The 27410-nt window shown below is 48.9% G+C and overlaps 2 protein-coding genes across 2 annotated transcripts; both read left to right on the forward strand.

Moving 5' to 3' along the window:
- Positions 1 to 609: 609 nt before the first annotated feature.
- LOC142246515 (E3 ubiquitin/ISG15 ligase TRIM25-like) lies at positions 610 to 2608 on the forward strand. The gene has a single exon (XM_075319576.1). The coding sequence runs from the start codon at positions 610 to 612 to the stop codon at positions 2173 to 2175; it is 1566 nt and encodes a 521-aa protein (XP_075175691.1). The 3' UTR covers positions 2176 to 2608.
- Positions 2609 to 20024: 17416 nt separating this feature from the next.
- LOC142246778 (E3 ubiquitin-protein ligase TRIM62-like) lies at positions 20025 to 21533 on the forward strand. The gene has a single exon (XM_075319829.1). It carries the CDS (start codon positions 20025 to 20027, stop codon positions 21531 to 21533), a length of 1509 nt encoding a protein of 502 aa, XP_075175944.1.
- The last annotated feature ends 5877 nt before the right edge of the window (positions 21534 to 27410 follow it).

The following is a 27410-nucleotide window of genomic DNA, read 5'->3' on the forward strand; positions in this document are numbered from 1 at the left end:
TTCTGCTGGACATGCTGAACATGCTCAGTAGAACGTGACGGAATACACCACCATACACAATCATTAGCCACCTTAGCGGTTTCCAACGGAATCCGCCAAGGTGCGTTGTTTTAATGACACCAAAAACACTACATACTGCGTTCCCTCCGCCCGCCGCCCTGTTAAAATAACGACTCGGCGACGGCCGGTGGATGCAACGCAGACACTTGCGTCACAGTGTGTCGTCAATACAAGTCTATGGAGAATAGCGCAGTCCGTTAACAGACTGCACTATTTTCCATAGTGGCGGATTGCAATGAACGCAAGTGTGAAAGCGCCTAAAGGGGGTGGAAGTTCACACACAACATTTGGAAGTGATTCCACTTTTTATCAACAGACGTTCTGTGGCTTCTTTGCTTTTTCTTATTCCTTGTTCTACTGGTGAATTCTCTATACTACAAGCAGGTGGCGCCAGTACAACTACTACAACTCCAATCCAACCCCAGACCTTGTTAATCAGTTTCTTCCTCACTATCTGAATTGCAGGGGTTAATAGTGTCTTCTCAGAAAGTCTCCGCCTCTTATGTAAGGAAACTTTTTCACTTTCAGTTCCTGCTCTTTCACTCTACAATGGCGTCTGCTGAGCTGAGGGACGAGCTGGACTGCTCCATCTGCCTGAGCCTCTATACAGATCCCGTATCCCTGAGATGTGGACACTTCTTCTGCCGCTCGTGTATTGTGAGTGCACTGGATGCACAGGAGGCGGCTGGAGTGTATTCCTGTCCTGACTGCAGAGCACAATATCTGGAGCGTCCGGCCCTGGAGAAGAACCGGAAGCTGAGGAACATAGTGGAGCGTCTATCATCTACTCAGCCTGAGATGGAGGAGACCAGAATCTTCTGCACTTACTGTGATCCTCCTGTCCCGGCTGTGAGATCCTGTCTGCATTGTGAGAACTCCCTGTGTGGCAAACATCTGACAGCCCACAACAAGACAGCGGATCATATATTAACAGAACCTACCGACTCTTTTGGTCACAAAAAATGTTCCCTCCACAAGAAGGTTCTGGAGTATTACTGCCCACAGGACGCGGTTTGTCTGTGTGCGTCTTGCTGTCTGGTTGGTGAACACCGAGGACACCAGGTAGAACTTCTAGATGAGGCTTCTGAGACCAAGAAGAAGAAATTGAGGGAATATCTGGATGAACTGAACCCACAAAAAGCAGAAATTCAGACAAGAGTCCAGAATCTACAGGATCGTAAGAGGAAGATCCAGGAGAAAGCCTCCGATAAGAGGAAGAACGTCAGTAAGATATTTATGGACATTAAGAATCGACTGGAAATTGCAGAAAAGAAGGCACTGAGTGAGGTCTCCAGGCAGGAGGAGAAGATTGTGTCCCAGATATCTCATCTGATCAAGAAGCTGGAAACAGAGGAGGACAAGCTGTCCAGGAAAATGCATCACGTGGAGGAGATGTGTCTTGTCACCGACACAATAACACTCTTACAAGAAAGGGACATTACAGTGTGTAGTCAAGGAGATGAGGAGGACACAGGGGGAGATGGTGGAGAGGTCAGTTCTGAGGAGGATCTGGATGAGGTTCTGATCTCACTGACCTTACACCGATCTATGAGGGATATTGTCACCAATGTAACATCAGAGCTCGGGGTCCATGTCCCAGACATATTGCTGGATGTGGAAACTGCTCATAGATTGGTGAAGATATCAGAAGATCTGAAAATGGTAATACATTTAAGAGAAAAACAGGAGAGACCAGAATCATCAGGAAGATTTGTGACTTACTCCCAGGTGTTAAGCAGATGTGGCCTCTCCTCAGGACGACATTACTGGGAGGTAGAGTGGAACCAGATAGGAGAATGTGACATCGGATTGTCCTATCCCAGTATAGAGAGGAAAGGAGATCAGTCTGGTATTGGATATAGTGATAAATCTTGGTGTTTGGTTTTGCATGATGGAGAATGTAAGGTATGGCACAACTCAGAGGAATTACCCCTCAGTATGAAGCCAACAAGTCCGACACTTGGAGTCTTCTTAGACTATGAGGCCGGGCGTCTGTCCTTCTATGAGCTGTGTGACCCCATCAGACACTTACACACCTTCACCGCCTCCTTCACTGAACCCCTACATGTTCTCTTCTATGTGCATTTTGGAGCCTCTGTTACAATAAGAAGCTGAGGTTGAGATTAAATGTTAATGGTGATTTCTCCAGTTGTTGATTTGTTTATTTTTAATGGATTATTTCCACCTCAGTAAGTTGTGGTAGATGGATGGGATATGACATAACTTTCTTGACTGCTGGGACCCCACTAATCCCGGGAATGAACCACCGCTTCCCTCGATGAGTATTTGATGTATTTTTGATGCTTCGTATTTTCGAGTAGAAGAGGCAAAGCGTATTTCACTAACATCAAGCTGCTGTCATGTCTCTAAATCTCACCCCATTGTGCTATTTTTTATACTACGGAAACTGAGCGGCATGCGACTTTAAAATGCAGAACATACCAATTTCTCTTGCGGTAAATATAATTATTGTTTGCAGATTTTCCCCGTAGACACAAGGAAAGTCTGCAGATAAAAAAACCCCCAAACACAGTAGAAATGCATGTACAGTCCCTTTCACACATCCGTGTTTCCGGTACCTGTAACGTCAGTTTCCACACGTATCGGAGACACGGACACACGCGCACACATCTGTGTTTTTTCACAGACCACGTGGCCATGTGGAACACACATGTGCTCCACATGGCGACATGTCTGTTTTTTTTTTTTTCCCGGCAGCACGGATGTTACACGGGCCACACACTGATGTGATCTGTGTGACACGCACTGGAGAAAGCACATGTCACTTAAGAATAAAGAATTGTTATACTCACTTGTCTCCAGCGCTGCTGTCTTTGCCTTTGCTCTCTCCAGCGCTGCTGTCTCTGCCTCTGCTCTCTCCAGCGCTGCTGTCTCTGCCTCTGCTCTCTCCTGGCCTGCTGTCTTTGCCGTAGCTCTCCAGAGCTACTGTCTTTGCCTCTGCTCTCTCCAGCGCTGCTGTCTCTTCCTCTGCTCTCTCCAGCGCTGCTGTCTTTGCCTCTGCTCTCTCCAGCGCTGCTCTCTCTGCCTCTGCTCTCTCCAGCGCTGCTCTCTCTGCCTCTGCTCTCTCCAGGGCTGCTGTCTTTGCCTCTGCTCTCTCCAGCGCTGCTGTCTTTGCCTCTGCTCTCTCCAGCGCTGCTGTCTCTTCCTCTGCTCTCTCCAGCGCTGCTGTCTTTGCCTCTGCTCTCTCCAGCGCTGCTGCCTCTGCTCTCTCCAGCGCTGCTCTCTCTGCCTCTGCTCTCTCCAGCGCTGCTCTCTCTGCCTCTGCTCTCTCCAGCGCTGCTGTCTCTGCCTCTGCTCTCTCCAGCGCTGCTGTCTTTGCCTCTGCTCTCTCCAGCGCTGCTGTCTCTGCCTCTGCTCTCTCCAGCGCTGCTGTCTCTGCCTCTGCTCTCTCCAGCGCTGCTGCCTCTGCTCTCTCCAGCGCTGCTCTCTCTGCCTCTGCTCTCTCCAGCGCTGCTCTCTCTGCCTCTGCTCTCTCCAGGGCTGCTGTCTTTGCCTCTGCTCTATCGAGCGCTGCTCTCTCTGCCTCTGCTCTCTCCAGCGCTGCTGTCTTTGCCTCTGCTCTCTCCAGCGCAACTGTCTTTGCCTCTGCTCTCTCCAGCGCTGCTGTCTTTGCCTCTGCTCTCTCCAGCGCTGCTGTCTTTGCCTCTGCTCTCTCCAGCGCTGCTGTCTTTGCCTCTGCTCTCTCCAGCGCTGCTGTCTTTGCCTCTGCTCTCTCCAGCGCTGCTGTCTTTGCCTCTGCTCTCTCCAGCGCTGCTGTCTTTGCCTCTGCTCTCTCCAGCGCTGCTGTCTTTGCCTCTGCTCTCTCCAGCGCTGCTGTCTTTGCCTCTGCTCTCTCCAGCGCTGCTGTCTTTGCCTCTGCTCTCTCCAGCGCTGCTGTCTTTGCCTCTGCTCTCTCCAGCGCTGCTGTCTTTGCCTCTGCTCTCTCCAGCGCTGCTGTCTTTGCCTCTGCTCTCTCCAGCGCTGCTGTCTTTGCCTCTGCTCTCTCCAGCGCTGCTGTTGCACCCGAGTCCCGCTCATTAAGCTCATGCATATTCACTACACTCATTGTGGACCCGGAAACAACAGTAGTGTCAGGGACAGGTAAGTATACCAGCTCATGCTGCCCGTGTGCTATCTGGATGTCACATAGATAGCACAGGGACAGCACACAGAACATACACACACATACATATACGCGCCTTCACCAAAGACTGTGCAAAACGTTTGTGTTTCTCACAGATGTGTGAAGGGGGCTTAATCCTCACATAGTTTTATCAAAGCTAATTTACAGGTAGTTTGCAAAACAATGCATTTTTATTTAAAATATGATATACCCCCAAAAACTGCATTGAAAAACTAATAGGTGCAGAAATACTTCAGAAAATCTGCAACATCAAAAACTCCCCAAATCTTCATTGTGGGAACGAGGCCCGAAAGATTGTGGCAGCACAGCTTCGCTCATGGGTTACCGGCATCAGGAGATCTTCACCAATCACAAATTGATAGTAGATTGTAGCTACATGTACAAGCCATTTATAAGATGAGAAAAGTCCTTTTAGGCCTCAATCATTTGTGATTTTATTGTATATAAAAACATGGACCGTTGCTCATCAGTGTCGGCTTTTACCACCAGTGATCATCTCCGATCCTTCACCGACTGCAGATTGATGTCATTCTTGTGCTTTTTCTGTGTTTTTTTTTTTTTTTCCCCAGGACATTTGGTCTTCAAAACACATGACCATATGACCAGCCCCATAGGCTGTAATAGGATCCATATACAATGCTGAAAAATATACACCACCAATCTATATAAATACAAAAATATAGATGTATATATAAAAAAATAATGAAAAAATGATTTTTTTTCATTAGTTTTTTTATACATTTATATTTTAGTATTTATATAAATTGGTGGCGTATATTTTCAGCATTGTATATGGATATGTATAACACTGGTACCTTGTGCTATGAATATTTGCATATGCATTCATTGTTCTTTCCTTGCAGAGTGGAGCCGTGTGCATTGTGAGCCGTCTATATCCATGTGTATGTAATTTGGTAATTAAGAATTAGTATTGGAGGTTTTTTCAGTGTCATGTTTGTATAAATGTATACGCCTTAGTTCAGACCACTATCAAGACTATAGGCTTTGCCCGAAACGCGTAGACCGGTCTGGCGCTGCTGTCTATGACTGATTTTATTATGTTTTAAAGGTGTGATTTTTATGTGCGGATGCCGGATACAAATCTTTTTTTGCCAGTTCTCTGAAGAGTTTTGTTCTGGAGGGGTCACTTTCTATTCATTTCTATTATTAAAAATACATTGCTTCGTGTTCGGTCTTTTGAGCATTTCTTTTCCACTTTAGGTTTTAGAAAACGCCTGGTGGGAGAAGACAGAGAGCGGTCAGGCCATTGTGTGGCACACGGAGCGCTGTGTACCCAGGACGCCGGGCATGGGTCGGTTCCTCTAGCGTGTGTCACGGGTGGTGATGGCTGCGTCTGGCACCTGACGCTCCGGTGACTGGGGATGTGCGGGGTTACCGCTGCCGTGTGACTGTCCCCTCTCTTTAGTGGTGATCAGTTACGTTACCCCATAGTGTTAATGTGGTGGAGGAGATATGACTCGCCCACCCCAGGGCTATGGGACACCCGGTGCCGGGCCGGACTAGTCCGGTGGTAGTCAGTGGTGGCTGGGCCCGGCTCCGTGGCCCTGGTGGGTGTCAGTTGAATATGTGGCTTAAGTTAAAGTTTGTGTTCGTGACGCCACCTGTGGTATGCGGCTAATAAGCCGCCGCTGCTGTGTGAGGCCTCCGGGATGATGTTATGGCAGCAATGGTAGTACTGCTCCCCACAGGTGGAGCAATGCCCGGGGCACAGTTGGTGCTTGTAAATGTCTATGCAGATGAAATAACTGAGGCAACTTCAGAGGTGCAGTTCAAGTTCTTTACTCACAGTTCTTGTCAGGGCAGGCAGGACCCTTGGACTGCTGGGACCGCTGTCAGGGACCTCCGTCTTCTGGGTGATTCCGAGTGTGAAATCCGGTACCCTCTCTCTTAGTGTCTCCTTCTCTGCTGTCTTCACTAGCCTTGCCCGAGTTTGGATGGCCCTGGCTTGGCCTCCACTACAGCCTCCAGGCTGGGGGGTCACCTGTCGGCTGATTACCCCTTTTCTGAAGGTCTGCTATGGGTTCTGGCCCTGGGAGCTTGCAACGTCCCTGGGCCTCGGTTTTTACTGTTTGGAGATTGTCTTTGCACTCCTCCAGTCTCTAGGGACCGTCCCCTGTCGCAGCTTAATCACTCCACCGATGTCAATGTGGAACAGGCCACCGCAGCCTGCAACTACTCGTAGCGCCTCTAGGCCCTCGGCTTCAGTACCTAACAAGGACTGCTCGTGGTACCTACAGGACTACCCGCGGCCCTGCGACCCTTTCTGTCTTCTTACGTGGTGTCACCTGGACCTCTGGGTCCCAGGGTCTTCACCAGGAAGCGTCTCCTTCAGTTCCTCTGCTCCTGTCTGACTTGGAGCTTTCTTTCCTTCTTTCTTTCTTTCTTTTCTTTCTCCTCCTTGCCTGCCTCCAGCAGGCCTCCTCCTCCCTCCTTTCTCTCGTTCTTCTCCTCCAACTACATGCTGCTTCTCTCACTCCCTGAGGTAAACTGAAACTAACTTGACCTTCCTTTCTCTATCTGCTCTCTGGTCGCTCCTCCCACCTCCCCAGTTGCTAAGCTACCTCCCTATGGGAGCAGGGATGGGTCTTACAGCCCCTCTCAGCATGCAGCATGGGAGGGTTGCCTGCCACTTTCCCTGGTCCCAGTATGTACCTAACAATGGGTGTAGTGTGGATTTACCAGGGGACCGGAGTTCACTCTCTTCCTCTCCCAGAATGGGGCATCACACCGCTGGTGGGGTGCAATGACCTGTGGCGACGGAAGCCTCAGGGGCGCCACACTCCCTCACAGCAAATCCCAGCACGTCCTCGGGCTGAAAAACAACAAAAACATGTGGAAGAACTGCAAAACATTTTTGGTATGCAAAACATAAAACAATAAAACATTTCTTCCCTTTATGGGAGGCACATATCAGTGAACGTTGCGAACTTCTTATAAAGAAACTATGTGTGCACTTTCAGTTCATTGCACAGTTTGGGCACTTCCCCCATAATTCTGGTAGGGGGCACAACGGGTGCAACTAATTACATTTTTGGCTACTACAAGTCCAGTAGCCCGGCAGTTCGTTTCTTTCAATCAAACTAAAGTGACATCTTCAACCAGCCATTAAGTCCAATGGCCTGGTTACATATAACATATCAACAACATACCAGCCACTAAGTCCAGTGGCCTGGTAAGACATGACACATACACTTCCACCGGGGCCCACATTCCAGTTCAGTGGCCCGGTGACACATAACATGGGGGTGACGTCTTCAAAAAGAATCAGGGGCAGTACAGTAGGAAAGGGTGTCATCTTCGAAAAGAATAAGGGGCAAAACACGAGGGACATCTACAGTTCAGCATCTCTTCATCTTTACTTGTAGGGATTCTTCTCCGGCTCCCCACCTGGCAGCAGGTAGACAGCGGTCAGCACAGTCTGCGTCTCCTGCGTGGCTGTAGCAGGCCTGCTGCAAGATGCTGCGGCCTGGGCCTGCTCTGAGGTAGTGCTGCTGGCTTGCATAGGGTTACTGGCTGGCGCGAGGCTGCTGGCTTGCAGGGGGTTACCAGCCATACGGCGCCACTCTGGCTCTTCTGGGGCTGCCTCCTTGTCTTGGCGGGCCGCGCCTGGCATGGCGGCGGCCTGGGTTGGAGTCGCTGCTGCGGTGAGATCTTGGTGGGCCGCACCTGGCGTAGCTGCGGCCCGGATCGGCGTCGCCGTGTCGGGCGTCTCTCCAGGGACCGCGGGCATGGCAGCGGGGGTTGGGGCTCTCTTGCCGGCAGGGGCATTAAATGACTCACCCCTCAGTTGCATCTCCGGTGTTCTGGTGGTCGCTGTCTTGCTGCAGGGTGCTGGTATCGGAGCTGCGGTCGTGGCACGCGCGCCTGCAGGAGGACCGGGCAGGAACCCCACCTGGCAATCCGGGCTCCGCCGGCTGGGGGTGTCACTCTCTTTACCCGGCTCTGCAGCGGCGGCTGGATCTTCTCCGCTCTCCAGGACGCAGGACACAACCCGGTTCTGAGGTGCGTGTCCCGGCTCGGCCACTCCTCCTCTGGCCGCTCGTTGCTCGGCGTCCATCCTTTTAGCTTCTTCACGCGCCATCTTTTCTTCCTCCGCCTTCTATGGCGGGCACCGCTTCGCGCGCTTTTCTTGGACAAGGGGGCGGGGCTTCTCTTCGCGCCCTTTCTTCTTGCACGCCCCCCTTCTTCCCGCTCTCAGCAGCGCTAATGGCGGTGGTTTCTCAGTAAAGTACACAGTCTGTCACACGGTTCTTCAGGCGCACAGTACCCGGTTAGACCGGGCATGAAATCCTGTTCGTGACGCCAAAATTGACTCGCCCACCCCAGGGCTATGGGACACCCGGTGCCGGGCCGGACTAGTCCGGTGGTAGTCAGTGGTGGCTGGGCCCGGCTCCGTGGCCCTGGTGGGTGTCAGTTGAATATGTGGCTTAAGTTAAAGTTTGTGTTCGTGACGCCACCTGTGGTATGCGGCTAATAAGCCGCCGCTGCTGTGTGAGGCCTCCGGGATGATGTTATGGCAGCAATGGTAGTACTGCTCCCCACAGGTGGAGCAATGCCCGGGGCACAGTTGGTGCTTGTAAATGTCTATGCAGATGAAATAACTGAGGCAACTTCAGAGGTGCAGTTCAAGTTCTTTACTCACAGTTCTTGTCAGGGCAGGCAGGACCCTTGGACTGCTGGGACCGCTGTCAGGGACCTCCGTCTTCTGGGTGATTCCGAGTGTGAAATCCGGTACCCTCTCTCTTAGTGTCTCCTTCTCTGCTGTCTTCACTAGCCTTGCCCGAGTTTGGATGGCCCTGGCTTGGCCTCCACTACAGCCTCCAGGCTGGGGGGTCACCTGTCGGCTGATTACCCCTTTTCTGAAGGTCTGCTATGGGTTCTGGCCCTGGGAGCTTGCAACGTCCCTGGGCCTCGGTTTTTACTGTTTGGAGATTGTCTTTGCACTCCTCCAGTCTCTAGGGACCGTCCCCTGTCGCAGCTTAATCACTCCACCGATGTCAATGTGGAACAGGCCACCGCAGCCTGCAACTACTCGTAGCGCCTCTAGGCCCTCGGCTTCAGTACCTAACAAGGACTGCTCGTGGTACCTACAGGACTACCCGCGGCCCTGCGACCCTTTCTGTCTTCTTACGTGGTGTCACCTGGACCTCTGGGTCCCAGGGTCTTCACCAGGAAGCGTCTCCTTCAGTTCCTCTGCTCCTGTCTGACTTGGAGCTTTCTTTCCTTCTTTCTTTCTTTCTTTTCTTTCTCCTCCTTGCCTGCCTCCAGCAGGCCTCCTCCTCCCTCCTTTCTCTCGTTCTTCTCCTCCAACTACATGCTGCTTCTCTCACTCCCTGAGGTAAACTGAAACTAACTTGACCTTCCTTTCTCTATCTGCTCTCTGGTCGCTCCTCCCACCTCCCCAGTTGCTAAGCTACCTCCCTATGGGAGCAGGGATGGGTCTTACAGCCCCTCTCAGCATGCAGCATGGGAGGGTTGCCTGCCACTTTCCCTGGTCCCAGTATGTACCTAACAATGGGTGTAGTGTGGATTTACCAGGGGACCGGAGTTCACTCTCTTCCTCTCCCAGAATGGGGCATCACACCGCTGGTGGGGTGCAATGACCTGTGGCGACGGAAGCCTCAGGGGCGCCACAGATACTTTAACAGTAAACCAGATGAACCTTACTTGATTAGCAGCCAAAAAAGGTACACTGCCACAGATGGGTCAACATGTTAAGATGACACAGTTAGAAAGACGGCCAAATAGCAAATGGATGCAGGGATACAGTCACACATGAGGCGTGATGGCAGCGAGTGCAGACAGAGCCTATCCTGCTGACCAAGCTGACACAACAGAGGTGGACTCTCTCCATCCCACTGGAGCGGCGTTCTCCAGCAGACCCCATGTTTCTGTTCTCTCCCCCCTTCATGTATAATAGGTTCTCCTGTGGGCCCATCTTCTTTATGGGGGACTCCTTCCAGGGCCTGTACTCCTCCTATGTCCATCAGCACTAAGTTTCAGGTAGGCTAAAGTCGCTGTGCTGACCAGAACCTTCCATCTTCCTAAGGGGGAGCAAGTACTTGGGGATCCTACATGTAGTTTCAGGTCTGTCCGTTCCCATACAGCCCAGTGGAGCAGTGTTCTCCTGCAGACCCCATGTTTCTGTTCTCTCTACCCTTCATGTTTAGTAGGTTCTTCCGTGGGCCCATCTTCTTTATGGAGGTTTCGGGTCTGTCCGTTCCCATACAGCCGGCTGGAGCGGTGTTCACCAACAGGCCCCAAGTTTCCATTCTCTCTCCTCTTCATGTATAGTAGGTTCTCCTGTGTGTCCATCTTCTTTATGAGGATTTCGGGCCTGTCCGTTCCCATACAGCGGCTGGAGCGGGGTTAGAGTTCCTCTACATGTTGATGTGCACTGGCTGAGCTCTGACTAAACTCTGAGGTAACTTAGACTCCGCCCCCCGAGCTGCTCTGCCCAGCAACTGACTCACTCTTCATTACCTGAGATGAGGCAGTACTTACAGAAAATATTGCAAAACAGCTGTAGTATATACATAATATATATATATATATATATATATATATATATATATATATATATATATGTGTAATATATATGTGTGTATGTGTATAATCCTCATCTCTGGGGCAATACGACTATAGCGGTATAATCTAGACCAGGCCCCATCCAAGCAAAAGTTGCAAAAACCTCCTCACAAGACGGCAAATACCGTACTCCCCCAGAGGAGGCGCTGAAACAATTGCAAAATAGCTGTAATATATACATAATATAAGATATATATTTTTATATATATATATATATATATATATATATAATATATATATATCCCCAGCCTCTGGGGCAACACGACTATAGCGGCTCCTGATATAATCTGCTCCAGACCAGGCCTCGTCCTATCAAAGACAGCAAAAACCTCATCACAAAGCGGCAAATGCCGTACTCCCCCAGAGGTGGCGCTGATCCTGGAGCGGCTTCTACTGGAAAAATTGTCATTTTTCACTCTTTAATAAAAACAAACAAAAAACCTGTGCCTCCTCTCAGGACTACATTTCCCATGAAGCCTCAGTGCGGCTCAGGTGATTGTGATCGAAGGTTTATAAGAATTGGAGGATTTCACTGATGGCAAAGTCTGATGGCTGAAGAAGGTATTGCAGGTGAGTGTTGAGCCGTGTATCTAATCCCCTCCTGTGATACTGTCTGCTGAGCCGTGTATCTTGTGAGGAAAGAGTTAACCTTTTTCACTGACTTAGAAAATAATAGAAATTCATTCTCCCTGGCAATATCAAACCAGACTTACTTGTGTAATAAACTGTGAGACCAACTTCAAGGATGCAGAATGTTTTGACTTAGAGACGACTGAAAAACATTCTTGTTATGGAAAAAGAAACGTCATAGACTGTTATGGGAGTATAAGTCATTATATTAATTTCTCTTGCTGGGAATATGCAATCCACGCCTTAATGAATGTAGATTAATGAATATGTATGTTGCATAGTTACGCCCTAATCAACTTTGTATAACTTTGAAATGTAAACAAAATAATACAGTCTTTCTATTCGGAGCCGCACGTCTCCTAGCCTTTACGTGTATAACGGTGTCTGCCTGTTTTCATTGAAGGCTAAAGGGAGGGCAGAGGGGGGTCACCGGTACCCTCTCTGCATTCGGACATCGCTGGCAATAGCTGTGACTGTTAGGTCAACCTAACATTATCTGGCGCCCGAAAAGCAGGGACCCGTGTTTCTAATCCCAGGACGCAGTGGACTGTCTTGCCATTCAGAGGAGGAGTGGACCAGACGTGGGGACCAGAAACACCTGGCCAGGTAAGAGTTGAACCTTATTCTTCTCTTTATGCTCCCCACATCTGATCTCCCCTCTCCTCAACGCGCAAAATGGTACACTGTGAGTAGATACTGGGTTATTGGCGGGTTTCCACTGAACTCTGAGAGAGCCTTGCCAGCTGATGTTTTCTGTGCCTTGTTTGTTTGTTTCTCTGTGTTTCTCTGCCTCTCCGTGTGTCGCGTGTCTGCTCTCCTGCGCTTTACTTCTGTGCTGTTGTCTTTGCTGGTTGTTATAGATCCCATACATCAGTGAGTGTTGAAAGGGAGTAGTGTACCTGCTCTGTCCAATGGATGTGATATTCACTGCCCTAGTGTTAGTGGGAATAGCCCTGTTTGCCATTGCTATTGGATATAGAGTGTATCTCTGTTACAAGAAGGGTAACCCAGCACCATTCAACATTCTCAGCCCCCTCTGAAGTTAGGACACCACCTTTCAGTAGGAATACAAATAAGGAGTTAGTCTCTAGGTATCTCCAGGAAAGGTGGTTCTAGACCTCACCTTAGGTAGGAATACAAAAGGAGTTAGTCTCTGAGTATCTCCAGGATAGGTAGGTTTAGTCCAAAGGACGTTCAAGGGTCTAAAAGCTGAAGAAGATAGAAGAAGAAGAATGGGGCAAGGAATATCAAAAGACAGAAGAGCTGGATGCACCCTGCAACATCTCATTACGTGTTATCATGGCAAAAGAACAGCCAGTCAGTCCAAGGAAGTTTTTTAAGACATTTGGATTGAAGGGGAAGGATCAATTGGATCCCAACAAATGGGACACAATAACAGCTACTAGAGCAGGAGTGATAGCAGATAAATCATGGACTGAACTAGTCAGAACTCTTTCTGACATTGCAAAAACAGCCCACGATCAAAGTTGGATATATCATGAAGAATCAGACACATGGGAAGAAGGCTAATAAGGAACAGCAGCTTGCTCCATACCTGTCAGCTACTCCTGGAACAGCTCCAAAAATAGCAGGATCCCCGGAATGGACCTGCACAAACTGTAGCCAACAAAATCCGGACTGGAGTGAAACATGCCTAGCCTGTGGAGCCCTACAGCACAAGCTACAAGCCACAGCACCAGTGCCTCTTTATCCCGTAGTGGAAAGAAGAGTCCTGATAAGACCACCTGTTAATCCACAAATGTCAGCTCATTTTACTACAGATTGATGCAGTCATTCGCAGATGAAGGGCTGGACTTACAAGCAGGTGCAATACGTCGCCTGATGGTAAGATCCTTCATGGATGGAATACATGCACCTCTGGCAGAAAGATTGAAAGCGTGCTGCCCAGAATGGAGGAACATGGAAGACATAGATCTTCTAGTCAACAAAGCAAGTGGCTTAGAAACCGACGCAAAGGATAAAAGGAGCAACAAGAAAGTTGTCATAGCAGCAGTGGACGGTCAGCCAGAAGGTACAAGAAGGAAGGCACCGACCTGCTACTATTGTGGAGTCAGAGGACGTGATCAGAGACTGTAGAAAGAAGAAGAGGGACACTCAAAACCAACCCGAGAGTCAGGAGGAGAAGACTGCCTGACTTGCGGCAGCACGGGATAGGGATGCCAGAGGTCCATTTATACACATCCCCCTTCACATTGGCAACAAGGGAATAAGAGCTTTGGTGGACTCAGGAGCCTCACGCTCCTGAACCCCAGGAACCTAGTGCCTGAAGGATCCATCTCCTCTGAAGCTACTGTAGTATCCGGAGTTGATGGACAAGCCCAGATAATCTCAATAATACATTCACTGAAGGTGAAACTGGGACCATACATGTTCGTGTCTAAATTCTTAGTGTCCCCCCTGGGTGGAGATGCCCTAGTGGGAGAAGATCTACTATCAAGACTACAAGCTCAGATTGTCTACAATGAAGATGGATCTGCTATCCTGCAAATTCTAGAAGATATCCCAGAAGAAATCCTGTGCACTCTCCAGATGATAGAAGACCAACCAGAATCTGAAGTTACACATGAAGTAAACACGGACCCAATACTTCTACAAGTTCCTGCAAAACTCTGGTCCACATCAAAAAATGACCTCGGCACACTACCCGTGCCCACAGGAAAATGTTTCAGTCAAGCCTGGAATTACGCCACCGCAGCTGAGACAATCCCCCCTCCCGCTACCTCTCGCAGTACATCTACCAGTACGTGGATGATTTACTACTGTGCTGCCCTAGTGAAGAGGAATGCTTACCTTTCTGGCAGAAGTAGGATGCAAAGCGAGCAGAGATAAATTGCAGTTCTGCAAAACGAGGGTCACTTTCCTGAGTCATTGCCTTTCTGCGGGACAAAAACACCTCAGCCCGGACAGACAAGAAGTTATCAGGAAAGCAAGCATTCCTAGAAATCTCAAACAACTCAGAGGATTTTTAGGGCTAATATCATTTTGCAGACAGTGGATTCCCAATGCATCGCTACTCATGCAACCGCTGTATGATTGCACAAAGAATGTTCCTTTCTCCCTCACAGAAGAAGCTCGACAAAATTTTCAAAAGCTCAAGGAACTAGTGATTGATGCACCTGCTCTGGCACTACCAAACTATGATCTCACCTTCAATCTGTTCGTAGCAGAGCTTCAAGGATTTGCCGTAGGAGTACTCACCCAGAAGACGGAAAAACATCACATAATCGGGTACTACTCCTCTCAACTCGACAACGTCACCAGAGCAGCACCAACCTGTGTCCGTGCCGTTACAGCGGTTTCAAATATACTGAAGAAAGCATCTGAAATCTCACTCGATTTCCCGACTACCATCCTTACCAGCCATGACATCTATGCTGTTCTCAATCAAGTGCAGTTGAAACACCTCTCCATGGCAAGACAAGTCAGACTCCAGTGCACGCTGTTGCTACCCCCAAACATCTCATTTGCTCGAGTTACAAGTCTAAACCTTGCTGATCTGCTGATCTTTACAAGTTTAGAAGGGGGGACAGAAGAGAGTGACAAACGTACCAGCGCACCATTTGATCATGATTGTCAGGAACTCATTGAACATGAGGCAAAGCCCCTGCACAATATTCAGGCAACACCGCTTACAAATCCAGACTTTGAACTTTTTGTGGATGGTAGCAGATACGCTGATGAAGCAGGCAAGTTCCACACCGGATTTGCAGTAGTGACTCTATATGCAGTCCTAGCCAAACAACAGCTACCTCCACGCATATCTGCTCAAGAAGCAGAACTTCTTGCTCTCATCTGGGCAATTGAGTTTCTGGAAGAACGAACAGCGAACATCTACACGGACTCAGCCTATGCACACGGCATTGTGCACGATTTTGGCACCATCTGGCAGACTAGAGGATTCCTCACAGCAACAGGAAATCCTATCAGGCATGGAGCCTCAGTGAAGAAACTAATGGAAGTAGCCTTGATACCAAAACAGCTAGCAATCATAAAGGTTGCTGCCCACACCAAGGCTCAAACACCCGAGGCAAGGGGAAATCGCTTGGCCGATCAAATAGCAAAACAAGCCGCCTTACTCCCTTTGAAGGAGACGGAAACAGTGTCAACGACGGAGGAAGAAATGCAGAACCTCTTTGAGACACAAGAAAACACCTCTGAGGAAGAAAAGGCCGGATGGCGGGCCAAGGGGGCAGAAAAGGTGGAGGGGATTTGGCGCCTAAATGGACTTCCCGTCCTGCCACGCAGTTGGTTCCCTGCCATTTTCCAAGTACTCCACTATCCCACACACAGTAGCACAAACTCAATCATGAACCAGATGCAACCATATTGGGTAGCCCCCGGCTTCAGACAATACGCCTCCCAGAGAATAAAGGATTGTCACATCTGTCAACAACACAATCCAGGCCAGCTAACTAAAACCCCGCAAAGACACATGCCAAAGACGTTTGCCCCATTTCAAAGAGTACAAATAGACTATATACAGTTGCCAAAACATGGCATCTACGAGTTTGTACTTGTCTGTGTAGACCTCTTCTCAGGATGGCCAGAGGCCTACCCTGTCAGCTCAGCCACGGCCCGAATTACAGCAAAGAAATTGGCCTGTGAGCTGGTACCCCGGTTTGGACTCCCTGAAGTCATAGAGTCAGACCGAGGAACTCATTTCACTGGACAAGTTTTCCAGAACACCTGTGCCCTGTTAGGCATTCAGTCAGCCTTACACACACCTTACCACCCACAGTCATCAGGGAAAGTGGAAAGGTTAAATGGAACTCTAAAGCTCAAACTAGCCAAGGCAGTGGAGGAGACTGGTAGACGATGGACAGAATGTCTCCCCATAGCTCTTTACTCTATAAGGACTACCCCGCAGGGAAAGCACAGGCTCTCACCCTTTGAAATACTCTTTGGTAGTGCCCCCAGATTAGGATGCTACTTCCCGCAGGAGTTACACCTGCAATGTGATAGCCTAACGTCTTATGTTGTTTCTCTGCAGAAGAGACTAACTGAAACCCATCAAAGGGTCTACTCTTCTCTACCTGATCCTGATGCTGTTCCAGGAACCCACTCCCTAAAGCCTGGTGACCGGGTCTACCTAAAGAAGCACGTGAGAAAGACCCTTGAGCCACGATTCGAAGGGCCTTTGACTGTCCAGCTGACCACTCCAACCTCCGTCAAACTTGAGGGGAGATCGATATGGGTCCATGCCAGCCACTGCAAGAAGGCCTAATACCGCTGATAAGTATTTCTATGTGTACTCCCTTTTTGGGGCTTTCTACACCACGGCAGAATTCATTTGAGACCCATCATGAAGTGTTAGCTGAAAAAACTTGAGATCACAGACTGCTGGATATGTACACACGCACCTGTAACAGCCTCTTCCATGCGATACTTAGCCATACCTGTCCCAATAAACGAAGTGTTTCAATGGGGAGGCTGTTACAACAGACTATCAGTAAATGACACCAAGTGTTACTCTGTTTACTAGTTGCTTATGTAGTGTTCAAGTTGCTAATGGCTTTGTTTTCCCGCTGCTTGAAGCAATGTAGATGCAATGATTATTCAGCACCCATATGAAATCACTAATATGCCTTTTTTCTCTTCTCTACTCTTTCCTCTAGAAATCACCTTGGCGTATCATGATGAGACTCCTATCGAGAGGCATGCAGGCAGTCCTGGGTGACGGATGTGAGACGACACTCCCTGAGCACACCCGCGGCTCAGAAAGTATCTGGAGGATAGCCTGCTCGCTCTATAGTCCACAGCTTCTCGATGGCCCCCTGTCCATCAATCACGCCAATAGGGGGGATTGTGAGGAAAGAGTTAACCTTTTTCACTGACTTAGAAAATAATAGAAATTCATTCTCCCTGGCAATATCAAACCAGACTTACTTGTGTAATAAACTGTGAGACCAACTTCAAGGATGCAGAATGTTTTGACTTAGAGACGACTGAAAAACATTCTTGTTATGGAAAAAGAAACGTCATAGACTGTTATGGGAGTATAAGTCATTATATTAATTTCTCTTGCTGGGAATATGCAATCCACGCCTTAATGAATGTAGATTAATGAATATGTATGTTGCATAGTTACGCCCTAATCAACTTTGTATAACTTTGAAATGTAAACAAAATAATACAGTCTTTCTATTCGGAGCCGCACGTCTCCTAGCCTTTACGTGTATAACGGTGTCTGCCTGTTTTCATTGAAGGCTAAAGGGAGGGCAGAGGGGGGTCACCGGTACCCTCTCTGCATTCGGACATCGCTGGCAATAGCTGTGACTGTTAGGTCAACCTAACAATCTAATCCCGTCCTGTGTGATACGGTCTGTTGAGCTGTGTATCTAATCCCCTCCTGTGTGATCCTGTCTGCTGAGCCGTGTATCTAATCCCCTCCTGTGTGATCCTGTCTGCTGAGTCATGTATCTAATCCCCCTCCTGTGTGATCCTGTCTGCTGAGCCGTGTATCTAATCCCCCTCCTGTGTGATCCTGTCTGCTGAGCCGTGTATCTAATCCCCCCTCCTGTGTGATCCTGTCTGCTGAGCCGTGTATCTAATCCCCCCTCCTGTGTGACATTACTAAAAAAATGGATGACCATAAATCAAGCAGTTGGGTCATGCAGAACAGTCCATGTGAAAGCCTTGGATGTGCCTAGTGCCCCATCTTCTCCCACCCTTAGGCTATGTGCCCACGGGAGCTTGCATCTGTGGATTTTGCCGCGGAAAACCTGCAGATTTTTCTGGATTTTCCAGCTAAATCCGCAGGTTTTAGCATGTACAGTCACTCCCCATGTTATCCTATGGGACATGGGGAGTGCTGTGTCCACGCTGCGGAAAGTGCAGCTGCCGACTATGCTGCGGATGTAGGCATCCGCATGTATAATTGCATGTCAATTATTCATGCGGAATTACCTGCGGATGTCCCAGCCCTCCGCTATGAGATGAGAGGCCGGGACGTCCGCAGGTAAGCCGCATGAATCTCCGCATGTTTCCCGCAGCTATTCCGCTGTAATCTAGCAGCTAAAAAGCGGACGCCGGCGGGCAGCTGCGGGAAACATGCGCTCGTACCTGCGGATACATCCGCAGGTACGAGTGCCCGTGGGCACATAGCCTAAGGCAGCGAGCCCACGATCAGCGGTTCAGCTGCATTCAAACTGCTGCGTTGTTCAGTACAAGCACAGTGGACGAGATTTCTAGAAATCGTGTGCTGCCTGTGGCATAAACTGACCTGCGGTGCGGCTTTGTGAGCCACAAATTGTCAATTCTCTGCTGCGGCGTCGCAAGCTTTCTCCATAGGGAGAACACAAGCGAGAGACCACAACTGCCCGGATCGTGGGCACGAGCAGCCGCCGTCTCCTGCAGAGGAGACTCTCAGGGCAGGACCCGCCGTGTCCAGGATGCAGTGGGTTCTGATTGTGGGCACATAACAGGTGCAGTCCACAGCTTGCCCTATCCAGGATAGCCTGCTCTCTCCCTTAGTGCGTACCAATACGTTTTTTCAGTTAAGATTTATAAGGCGACCGTTTATGGCAAATTGGGCACAAGGGACATCAAAGTCATTCACAATCACAGGGACTGACCGCACGAAGCTGGATATAACGGCACTGTGTAAAGGGTGATGTCGTTCTGATTGACCTAACTGCTTGATTTACTGTCATACAAAAGAAATCGTGTGAACATGGCCTAAAGGTGAAATGGGAGTTGGCGCCTCCTGGAGGCCAATCAGTGGTGGAAAATTGTCTTAATGTGATAAATGACTGCAGTGGCCTCCTGTGCTGTGACTTGCTCTAAAGAGATTGAACGTCGTACTGAGGTCACTGATTAGCTGCAGCGCCATTGACCTGTCATCAGAGTAGAAGCAAATACCAGACACCGGAAGCAGCAGCAGAGACTCATGGTGGACTTGGTGATGGTGAGCAGTGATGGCAAGAAGTAACTAGGGTGGAAAGTGGCAGAATGGCTCTTCAGGAGAAGGAGAGCGATCGTACTCCAGGATTAGGGTTAAGAACAAAGGAGCTGCTTCGATAGTGGGGACCCTGAAACAGCGAAGAGAAGAGGGGGACGGAGGTAAAGTGTAGGCCAGAGTTCGGAAGTTTGGGTGAAGGAATATTGAGTTTTCCAGTCCCAAGTAATTATATGTTTGGAGAATAGAGAGCTCATAAGTGACATACAGTAAGAGCCTGTGGAGGAAAAGGCGCAATAGGGTCTTACCAGGTAGGCAGGAGAAGAGGTGAAGAATGTACTCACTTATAGGGGTTGTTTAAGGTCACCACACCTAGAGAAGAATGTAATGGTGGAGATGGCTGCAGCACTGGGGAGTCAAGCAGATAAAAAAAAAAAATAATCAAGAGACCAGTTGTCGTCGCTGCGCTTGTCACCACTCCAAAGACGAAAATTAAATCCTCAAAGTCTTTATTAGAGGAGCTAATATAAGTCAACGCGTTTCTGGGGTCACAGCTCCCTTCTTCAGGACAAAATGGCACTGACAAGGATAGTCAAATCCTATCCTTGTAAATTTATATTTGGAGTATGTTTGGTATTAATCAGTCTTTCTTCCTTTTCCAGAATGGAATACCCCGGAGACAAGCTGGACTGCTCCATTTGCCTGAGCCTTTATACAGATCCCGTATCCCTGAGATGTGGACACATCTTCTGCCGCTCGTGTATTGTGAGTGCGCTGGATGCACAGGAGGCGGCTGGAGTGTATTCCTGTCCTGACTGCAGAGCACAATATCCGGAGCGTCCGGCCCTGGAAAAGAATCGGAAGCTGAGGAACATAGTGGAGCGTTTCTCATCTCCTGAGCCCGAAACAGAGGAGACCGGAATCTTCTGCTCAGAGTCTCCTGTTCCAGCTGTGAAATTCTGTCGGTATTGTGAGACGTCCGTATGTGACGACCCCCTGACAGCACATGACAACACATTAGATGACATAGTAAAACCCCCTAGATCTTTTGCTTGCATAAAATGTCCTCTCCATAAGAAGGTTCTGGGTTATTACTACCTGCAGGATGTTTCTTGTCTGTGTGTGTCTTGCTGTAGGGTTGGCGACCACCAAGGACACCAGAAGGAACTTCTAGATGAGGCTTCTAAGAAGGAATATGTGGATGAACTAAGCCCACAAAAAGCAATTCAAACAAGAATCCGGACTCTACAGGATCGTACGAGAAAGATCCATGCGAAAGGCTCAGGTAAAAGGAAGAGCATTAATAGGAGATTTATGGACATTATGAAACAACTGGAAGTAGCAGAAAAAAGAGCACTAACTGAGGTCTTCAGGCAGGAGGAGAAGATTGTGATGCAGCTATATAACCTGATCCAGAAGCTGGAAATACAGGAGAAAAAGCTGTCCAGGAAGATGCGTCGTGTCACTGACCCATTTAGGCTCTTACAAGAAACTTACATTACAGAGGGTAGTCTTGGTGGTGAGGGCGACACAGGGGGAGATGGTGGAGAGGTCGGTTATGAGGAGGATCTGGATGAGGTTCTGATCTCACTGACCTTAATCCGACCGATCAGGGATATTGTCACCAGTATAACATCAGATCTCGGGGTCCCTGTCACAAACATATTTCTGGATGTGGACACGGCTCATAGATGGGTGAAGATATCAGAAGATCTGAAAACGGCAACAAGATCTGAAGAACAGGAGAGGCCAGAATCATCAGGAAGATTTGTGGATTACTCCCAGGTGTTAAGCAGATGTGGCCTCTCCTCAGGACGACATTACTGGGAGGTGGAGTGGAACCAGATAGGATTATGTGGCATTGGAGTATCATATCCCAGTATAAAAAGAGAAGGAAATAAGTCGAAGATTGGATTGAATGATAAATCTTGGTGTTTGGTTTTGTATGATGGAGAATATGGAGTATGCCTCAACTCGCATATACTAACCCTCAATGTAATCCAAAGATGTCCAACACTTGGTCTGTTCTTAGACTATGAGGCCGGGCGTCTGTCCTTCTATGAGCTGTGTGACCCCATAAAACACTTGCACAGCTTCACCGCCTCATTCACTGAACCCCTACATGTTCTCTTCTATGTGACTGATGGAGCCTCTGTGACAATAAGAAGCTGAGGCCGAGATTTAATGTTAATGGATGACTTGTCCAGTTGTTGACCGTTCATAATTAATGGGATCCGTCCATCTCACTAAGTGGTGGTAAATGGATAGGATATGCCATAACGTGACTTTCTTAAAGCTTTCCACGATGTGTATTTTCGTGCACTAAAAAAACCCGGTGTATTAGATTAACTTCAAACTGCATGGGATTTCTCGATTTCACCGCCACTGCCTTTAAAATACGGAAACTGACCGGCACTGCAATTCTGAAATCCACAACCTAAAAACGTATCTTCTGGTAAATATACGTTTCTTTGTGGCTTTTGCCCATAGACTTCAGCAAGACAAAGAGTCTGCAGATAAAAAACAAAAAAAAAAACCCCACTGTTCTGCATCAGAAAAAACGCATATAATCCGTACATATAATTAACAGGAAGTTTTCATAGCCAGTTTTATTTAAGATGTGACCTAATACAAATGCCCTGAAAAGACACAAATAACCTAATTTATCAAATAGGAGCAGTAAATCTGCAACCGGAGAGTCTCAAATCCTCATTGTGTGAACAAGGCCTAAAAGATTGTGGCTGCGCTCATGGATTTACTCCGGTGACTCGAATTCTTGGAATCGGGAGATCTTCACCCATCACAAATTGATAGTATATTGTAGCTACATGTACAAGCTTTATAAGATGGAAAAGCCCTTTAGGCCTCAATCATTTGTATGTGATGTTTATCGTATGTAAAAACATGGCCTGTTGATCAGTGTCGGGTTTACCACCTGTGATCATCTCCGATCCTTTACAGTGTAATCATGTACCGCGCACTGATGCCATCTTTGTTTTTTGTTCCTCTAATTATTTTCGGACCATTCAGTCTGCAAAAGACATGGACAGGTGACTTGTGGATATCTAAATGAGGCCCATAATGTCCATAACATTTCTAGAGGACCAGAGAAAAATGTCTGTTTCCTTATTTTACTGATTTTTCTTCTAGGTTAGCGTGTAGTCCAGAAAGTCTCCGAATGTCCATGCTAAATGTATCTGTAATGTTGTCTATGGCATCAGTCACAATAAACCTGTGTGTATGGACGTCCTGTTGTCAAAGCTGTTTCTATATTGACCGTTTATCTTTGAACTTGCTACTAGTGCTAACCATGCTTGGTAGTAGTGATGATCGGGCACTACCATGCTCGGATGCTCAGTACTGGTAACTAGTGATGAGCGGGCACTACCATGCTCGGGTGCTCAGTACTGGTAACTAGTGATGAGCGGGCACTACCATGCTCGGGTGCTCAGTACTGGTAACTAGTGATGAGCGGGCACTACCATGCTCGGGTGCTCAGTACTGGTAACTAGTGATGAGCGGGCACTACCATGCTCGGGTGCTCAGTACTGGTAACTAGTGATGAGCGGGCACTACCATGCTCGGGTGCTCAGTACTGGTAACTAGTGATGAGCGGGCACTACCATGCTCGGGTGCTCAGTACTGGTAACTAGTGATGAGTGGGCACTACCATGCTTTGTATTCATAACAAGCAGTTGGATGCTCGGATGGGCATGACTCGAACACCTGAGTAAAGTGGAAGTCAATGAGGGACTCAAGCAATTTTCTGGTAACCCTTCCGGAAAAATGCTTGAATTCCCCATTGACTTCCCTTTTTTTTTTTTTCTTTTCTTTTTTTTTTTTTTACTCGAGTCGCACCCATCAGAGCATCTAACTGCTCCTTGCAAGGAGTATGGTTGTGCTTGCTCATTACTACTAGTAAGTAATGAGTGAGCGTGTCACTGCTCAATACTCTATCATGTATGCGTTAAGGCTGCTTTACCCACAATATCGTTAGCGATGTGACACGCCCAGATCGTTGTTACGATTTGCCGAGATCGCTCATAGGTTGTTTAGTAGCGGTCACACGTACACATCTCTCAAATGACGCCACATCGTTCAGCGATATATTGTTTGACCAAGGCGGTCGTGTGGATGTTGTTCGTTGTTGGCAGGGCGTGAAACGTAGCAACATGTCTGCTGCGTTCCAAACGACGAACAATATTTTGAAACTGAACGACGTGTCAACGATTTTCACCCTATTTGCGATCGTTCGGAGTCACACGTAGGTGTCGCACGCAACAACGTCGCTAACTATGACGGAAGTGCGTCACGAAAACCGTGACACCCACACCCTCCCCCCCCCCCCCCCCCCCCGACCTATCGTCAGATAAATCGTAGCGTGTAAAGTGGCCTTAACATTCAGCCGAGTCTCAAGGGTGCTCGGCTGTGTCATTAATGAGAGATCCGACCATCAGCCCCATCATGCAATCATGGGAATCGGCACCGCACTGAGTCTCTGGCTCTCACTGAGGGTAATAATGTTTTCGGATGCAGTGGTGTCCATCCCCTGGAAATGCTGTATGTGGGCAGAGGCGGCGTGGCCAATAAGTGACCTCCATTATACTCGAGCCCATCAGATTCCAACCTGCTCAATTCTAGAAAAGAACACTCCAGCACTATAGTGCCCGCTCACTATTACTAGTTAGTGCTGGATGCTCCATAGACCTGACAGGTGCTGTAAAGAGGCCTAAACCAGAACTACAAGTAATGAGCAAGCACTAAAGGCCCCGTCACACTAAGCAACATCGCTAGCAACATCGCTGCTAACGAACAACTTTTGTGACGTTGCTAGCGATGTTGCTGTGTGTGACATCCAGCAACAACCTGGCCCCTGCTGTGAGGTCGTTGGTTGTTGCTGAATGTCCTGGGCCATTTTTTAGTTGTTGCTGTCCTGCTGTGAAGCACAGATCGCTGTGTGTGACAGCGAGACAGCAACAACTAAATGTGCAGGCAGCAGGAGCCGGCTTCTGCGGAGGCTGGTAACCAATGTAAACATCGGGTAACCAAGAAGCCCTGTCCTTGGTTACCCGATATTTACCTTTGATACCAGCCTCCGCCGCACTCACTGTCAGTGCCGGCTCCTGCTCTGTGCACATTTAGCTGCAGCACACATCGGGTTAATTAACCCCATGTGTGCTGTAACTAGGAGAGCAGGGAGCCAGCGCTAAGCAGTGTGCGCTGCTCCCTGCTCTGTGCACATGTAGCTGCAGCACACATCGGGTAATTAACCCCATGTGTGCTGTAACTAGGAGAGCAAGGAGCCAGCGCTAAGCAGTGTGCGCTGCTCCCTGCTCTGTGCACATGTAGCTGCAGCACACATCGGGTAATTAACCCCATGTGTGCTGTAACTAGGAGAGCAGGGAGCCAGCGCTAAGCAGTGTGCGCTGCTCCCTGCTCTCTGCACGTGTAGCTCCGTGCGGTGGTAACCAAGGTAAATATCGGGTTGGTTACCCGATATTTACCTTAGTTACCAAGCGCAGCATCTTCCACGCGGCGCTGGGGGCTGGTCACTGGTTGCTGGTGAGCTCACCAGCAACTTGTGTAGCCACGCTCCAGCGATCCCTGCCAGGTCAGGTTGCTGGTGGGATCGCTGGAGCGTCGCAGTGTGACATCTCACCAGCAACCTCCTAGCAACTTACCAGCGATCCCTATCGTTGTTGGGATCGCTGGTAAGTTGCTTAGTGTGACTGGACCTTAAGTGTAGGAGTGCTCTTTACTTAAGTTGAGCAGGGTGGAAGCTCTGACGGGCTCAACAAGAGTAATGAATATAATAGAAGTCAAGGATTGGGCAGTCGGGCTTTTGTCCACAAACAATCACAAACAAAGCATTGGGGGGGGGGGGACACATCCAAATGTGGTGTCTTTATCACCAATAAGACTACCCTGGAGCTGGCACCCCGGGCAGGTCTGGTCAAACGTAAAACCCGGGGCTCCCCTGGTGCACCCACTCCTGCCCAGCACTGCAGCTCCTGCCTCCTTACAATGCTTGCTGGTGCTGCCCTGATTTATTTAATTTTATTTTTTTTTTCCCTTTTACCTACGGCAGCCTGTGGGGCTGACGCGGGTGGGGGGGGGCACACGGCCGCCTGTGGGGCTGACGCGGGTGGGGGGGGGGCACACGGCCGCCTGTGGGGCTGACGCGGGTGGGGGGGGGCACACGGCCGCCTGTGGGGCTGACGCGGGTGGGGGGGGCACACGGCCGCCTGTGGGGCTGACGCGGGTGGGGGGGCACACGGCCGCCTGTGGGGCTGACGCGCATGAGGCTGTCTCCTTTTCCCTTGGTTACGCCTTGCTGTATAATGAAAAAGGGTGCACAGCTAAACAAAAACATTACATACATGGGGGGGCTTCACAATCCAGAGGACAATGTAAGTGAATAGAAAAGAGACCCTGCAGATGTAACATGTCCACGACATAATGGTAAAATGAGGCTTATTAATATCATGGAACACATTAAAAGAAACACCGCAGACCCTTATTCTCTGCATTTACATTGTACCGAGGAGCAGGGGCGAGGACATTGCTGGCTGCAGCGTGTGACCTGTGAGTACATACAGTATATATATGAGGCCAGGCAGATCTCCATCCACTGCCATTATCTGCACTGAGGGGAGGGGGCACAGGGAGAGGGGTCCCACAGTGAATTTCTGATTTCCTGTGGCCCCCCCATTATGTCTCCTTTAGTTTAGTTTATTGTGGGCCCTCTCCCCCATTGTCACCTAAGTTATTGTGCCTTTCCCCATTGTCTCATCTAATAATGGGGGAGGGGGTCCACAGTAAATGTATCCCTAATTTGCTGTGGGCCTCTTCACACCCCCCCCCCCCCCCTTCCCCACTGCGTCACCTCTACTCTCCTCTGGGGCCCTCACAATGGCGGAGGGCGCCCCCTACCGACATCTGTACATGTTAGGCATAAGTCAGTAGCGGGTGTATAGAGCGGGGGTCTCAGGGGGATTTCACCCCATACTCAGTAGGTAATGTCTGTGTCTTACAGCCCGGACCTGTCTCTAAAGACTGTGGTTGGAGCAAAGCACCGCCCGCGGTTATTAGACTCTGATAGCGGCATTGACAGCGTGGTGGCATAGGGGAGCGTCATTCTATGCACCCCTCAGCTGACATGATTGTGAGTCTCTGAGAGGTTACGATGACACCGGGGGGGGGGGGGGGGGTCTGCTGAAGACCCCTGTGTCTGCATTATGGAGCTCCCTGGGCACCTCCCTGTGGTCGGGCACCAAAGACTGCAATGAATTTTACTATATACAGCCATGCGGGTGTATAACAGTATACGGATCAGATGATCACAGGTTCAGGTCTCCTCAGAGGAAAAGTAGATAAAACCTCAAAGGTTCAAATCACTCCCTATTTCCCCTTTAAGGATAATTTGAAAAATACACACGTGATCTCGCCGTCTTTACAAAGGTCCGATCTGTCAAAATAATTGACATGATTCAAAAACAAAGTGAGCAACGAAAAAATGTAGAAAAGATAAAATAAAATTTCACTTTTGGGCGCTACAATACAAAAAAGCTGTAACAAATGACCCCACGATCATATATCTATCCTAAAGTGCGATCAATACAAATGTCATCTTGTCCTACAAAAAAATCCCCCACACGGCTCCATCAGCTGAAAAATGAAAGCGTTACGGGTCTCAGAGAAAATGACTGCAAATGGCCCCAAACCCCCCCCCGTGTTTTATTTGTTTTTTCTCACTGCTAAAATATTACAAATTTGGTCATGTTGGGTATCTTCATACCTGTACTTGTAATGAGAGTTATACTGCAAGGTCTTTTTTACCAGATAGTGTACGTCGTATAAAGAACTCCTCACAAAACAATGTCAGAATTGTGTTTTGCGTGAGCAGGTGACGCTCGGCTCGTGCTCGCAGCAGGTGATGCTCGCAGCAGATGACGCTCGGCTCACGCTCACAGCAGATGACACTCGCAGCAGATGACACTTGCAGCAGATGACGCTCGGTTCGCACTCGCAGCAGATGATGCTTGGTTC

Source organism: Anomaloglossus baeobatrachus, chromosome 7 (genome assembly GCF_048569485.1).
Source record: "Anomaloglossus baeobatrachus isolate aAnoBae1 chromosome 7, aAnoBae1.hap1, whole genome shotgun sequence".
In the NCBI taxonomy this organism is placed as follows: domain Eukaryota; kingdom Metazoa; phylum Chordata; class Amphibia; order Anura; family Aromobatidae; genus Anomaloglossus; species Anomaloglossus baeobatrachus.

Excerpts from the sequence above, each read along its gene's own strand:
- LOC142246515 (XM_075319576.1), top strand. The coding sequence starts at position 610 with ATGGCGTCTGCTGAGCTGAGGGACGAGCTGGACTGCTCCATCTGCCTG.
- LOC142246778 (XM_075319829.1), top strand. The coding sequence starts at position 20,025 with ATGGAATACCCCGGAGACAAGCTGGACTGCTCCATTTGCCTGAGCCTT.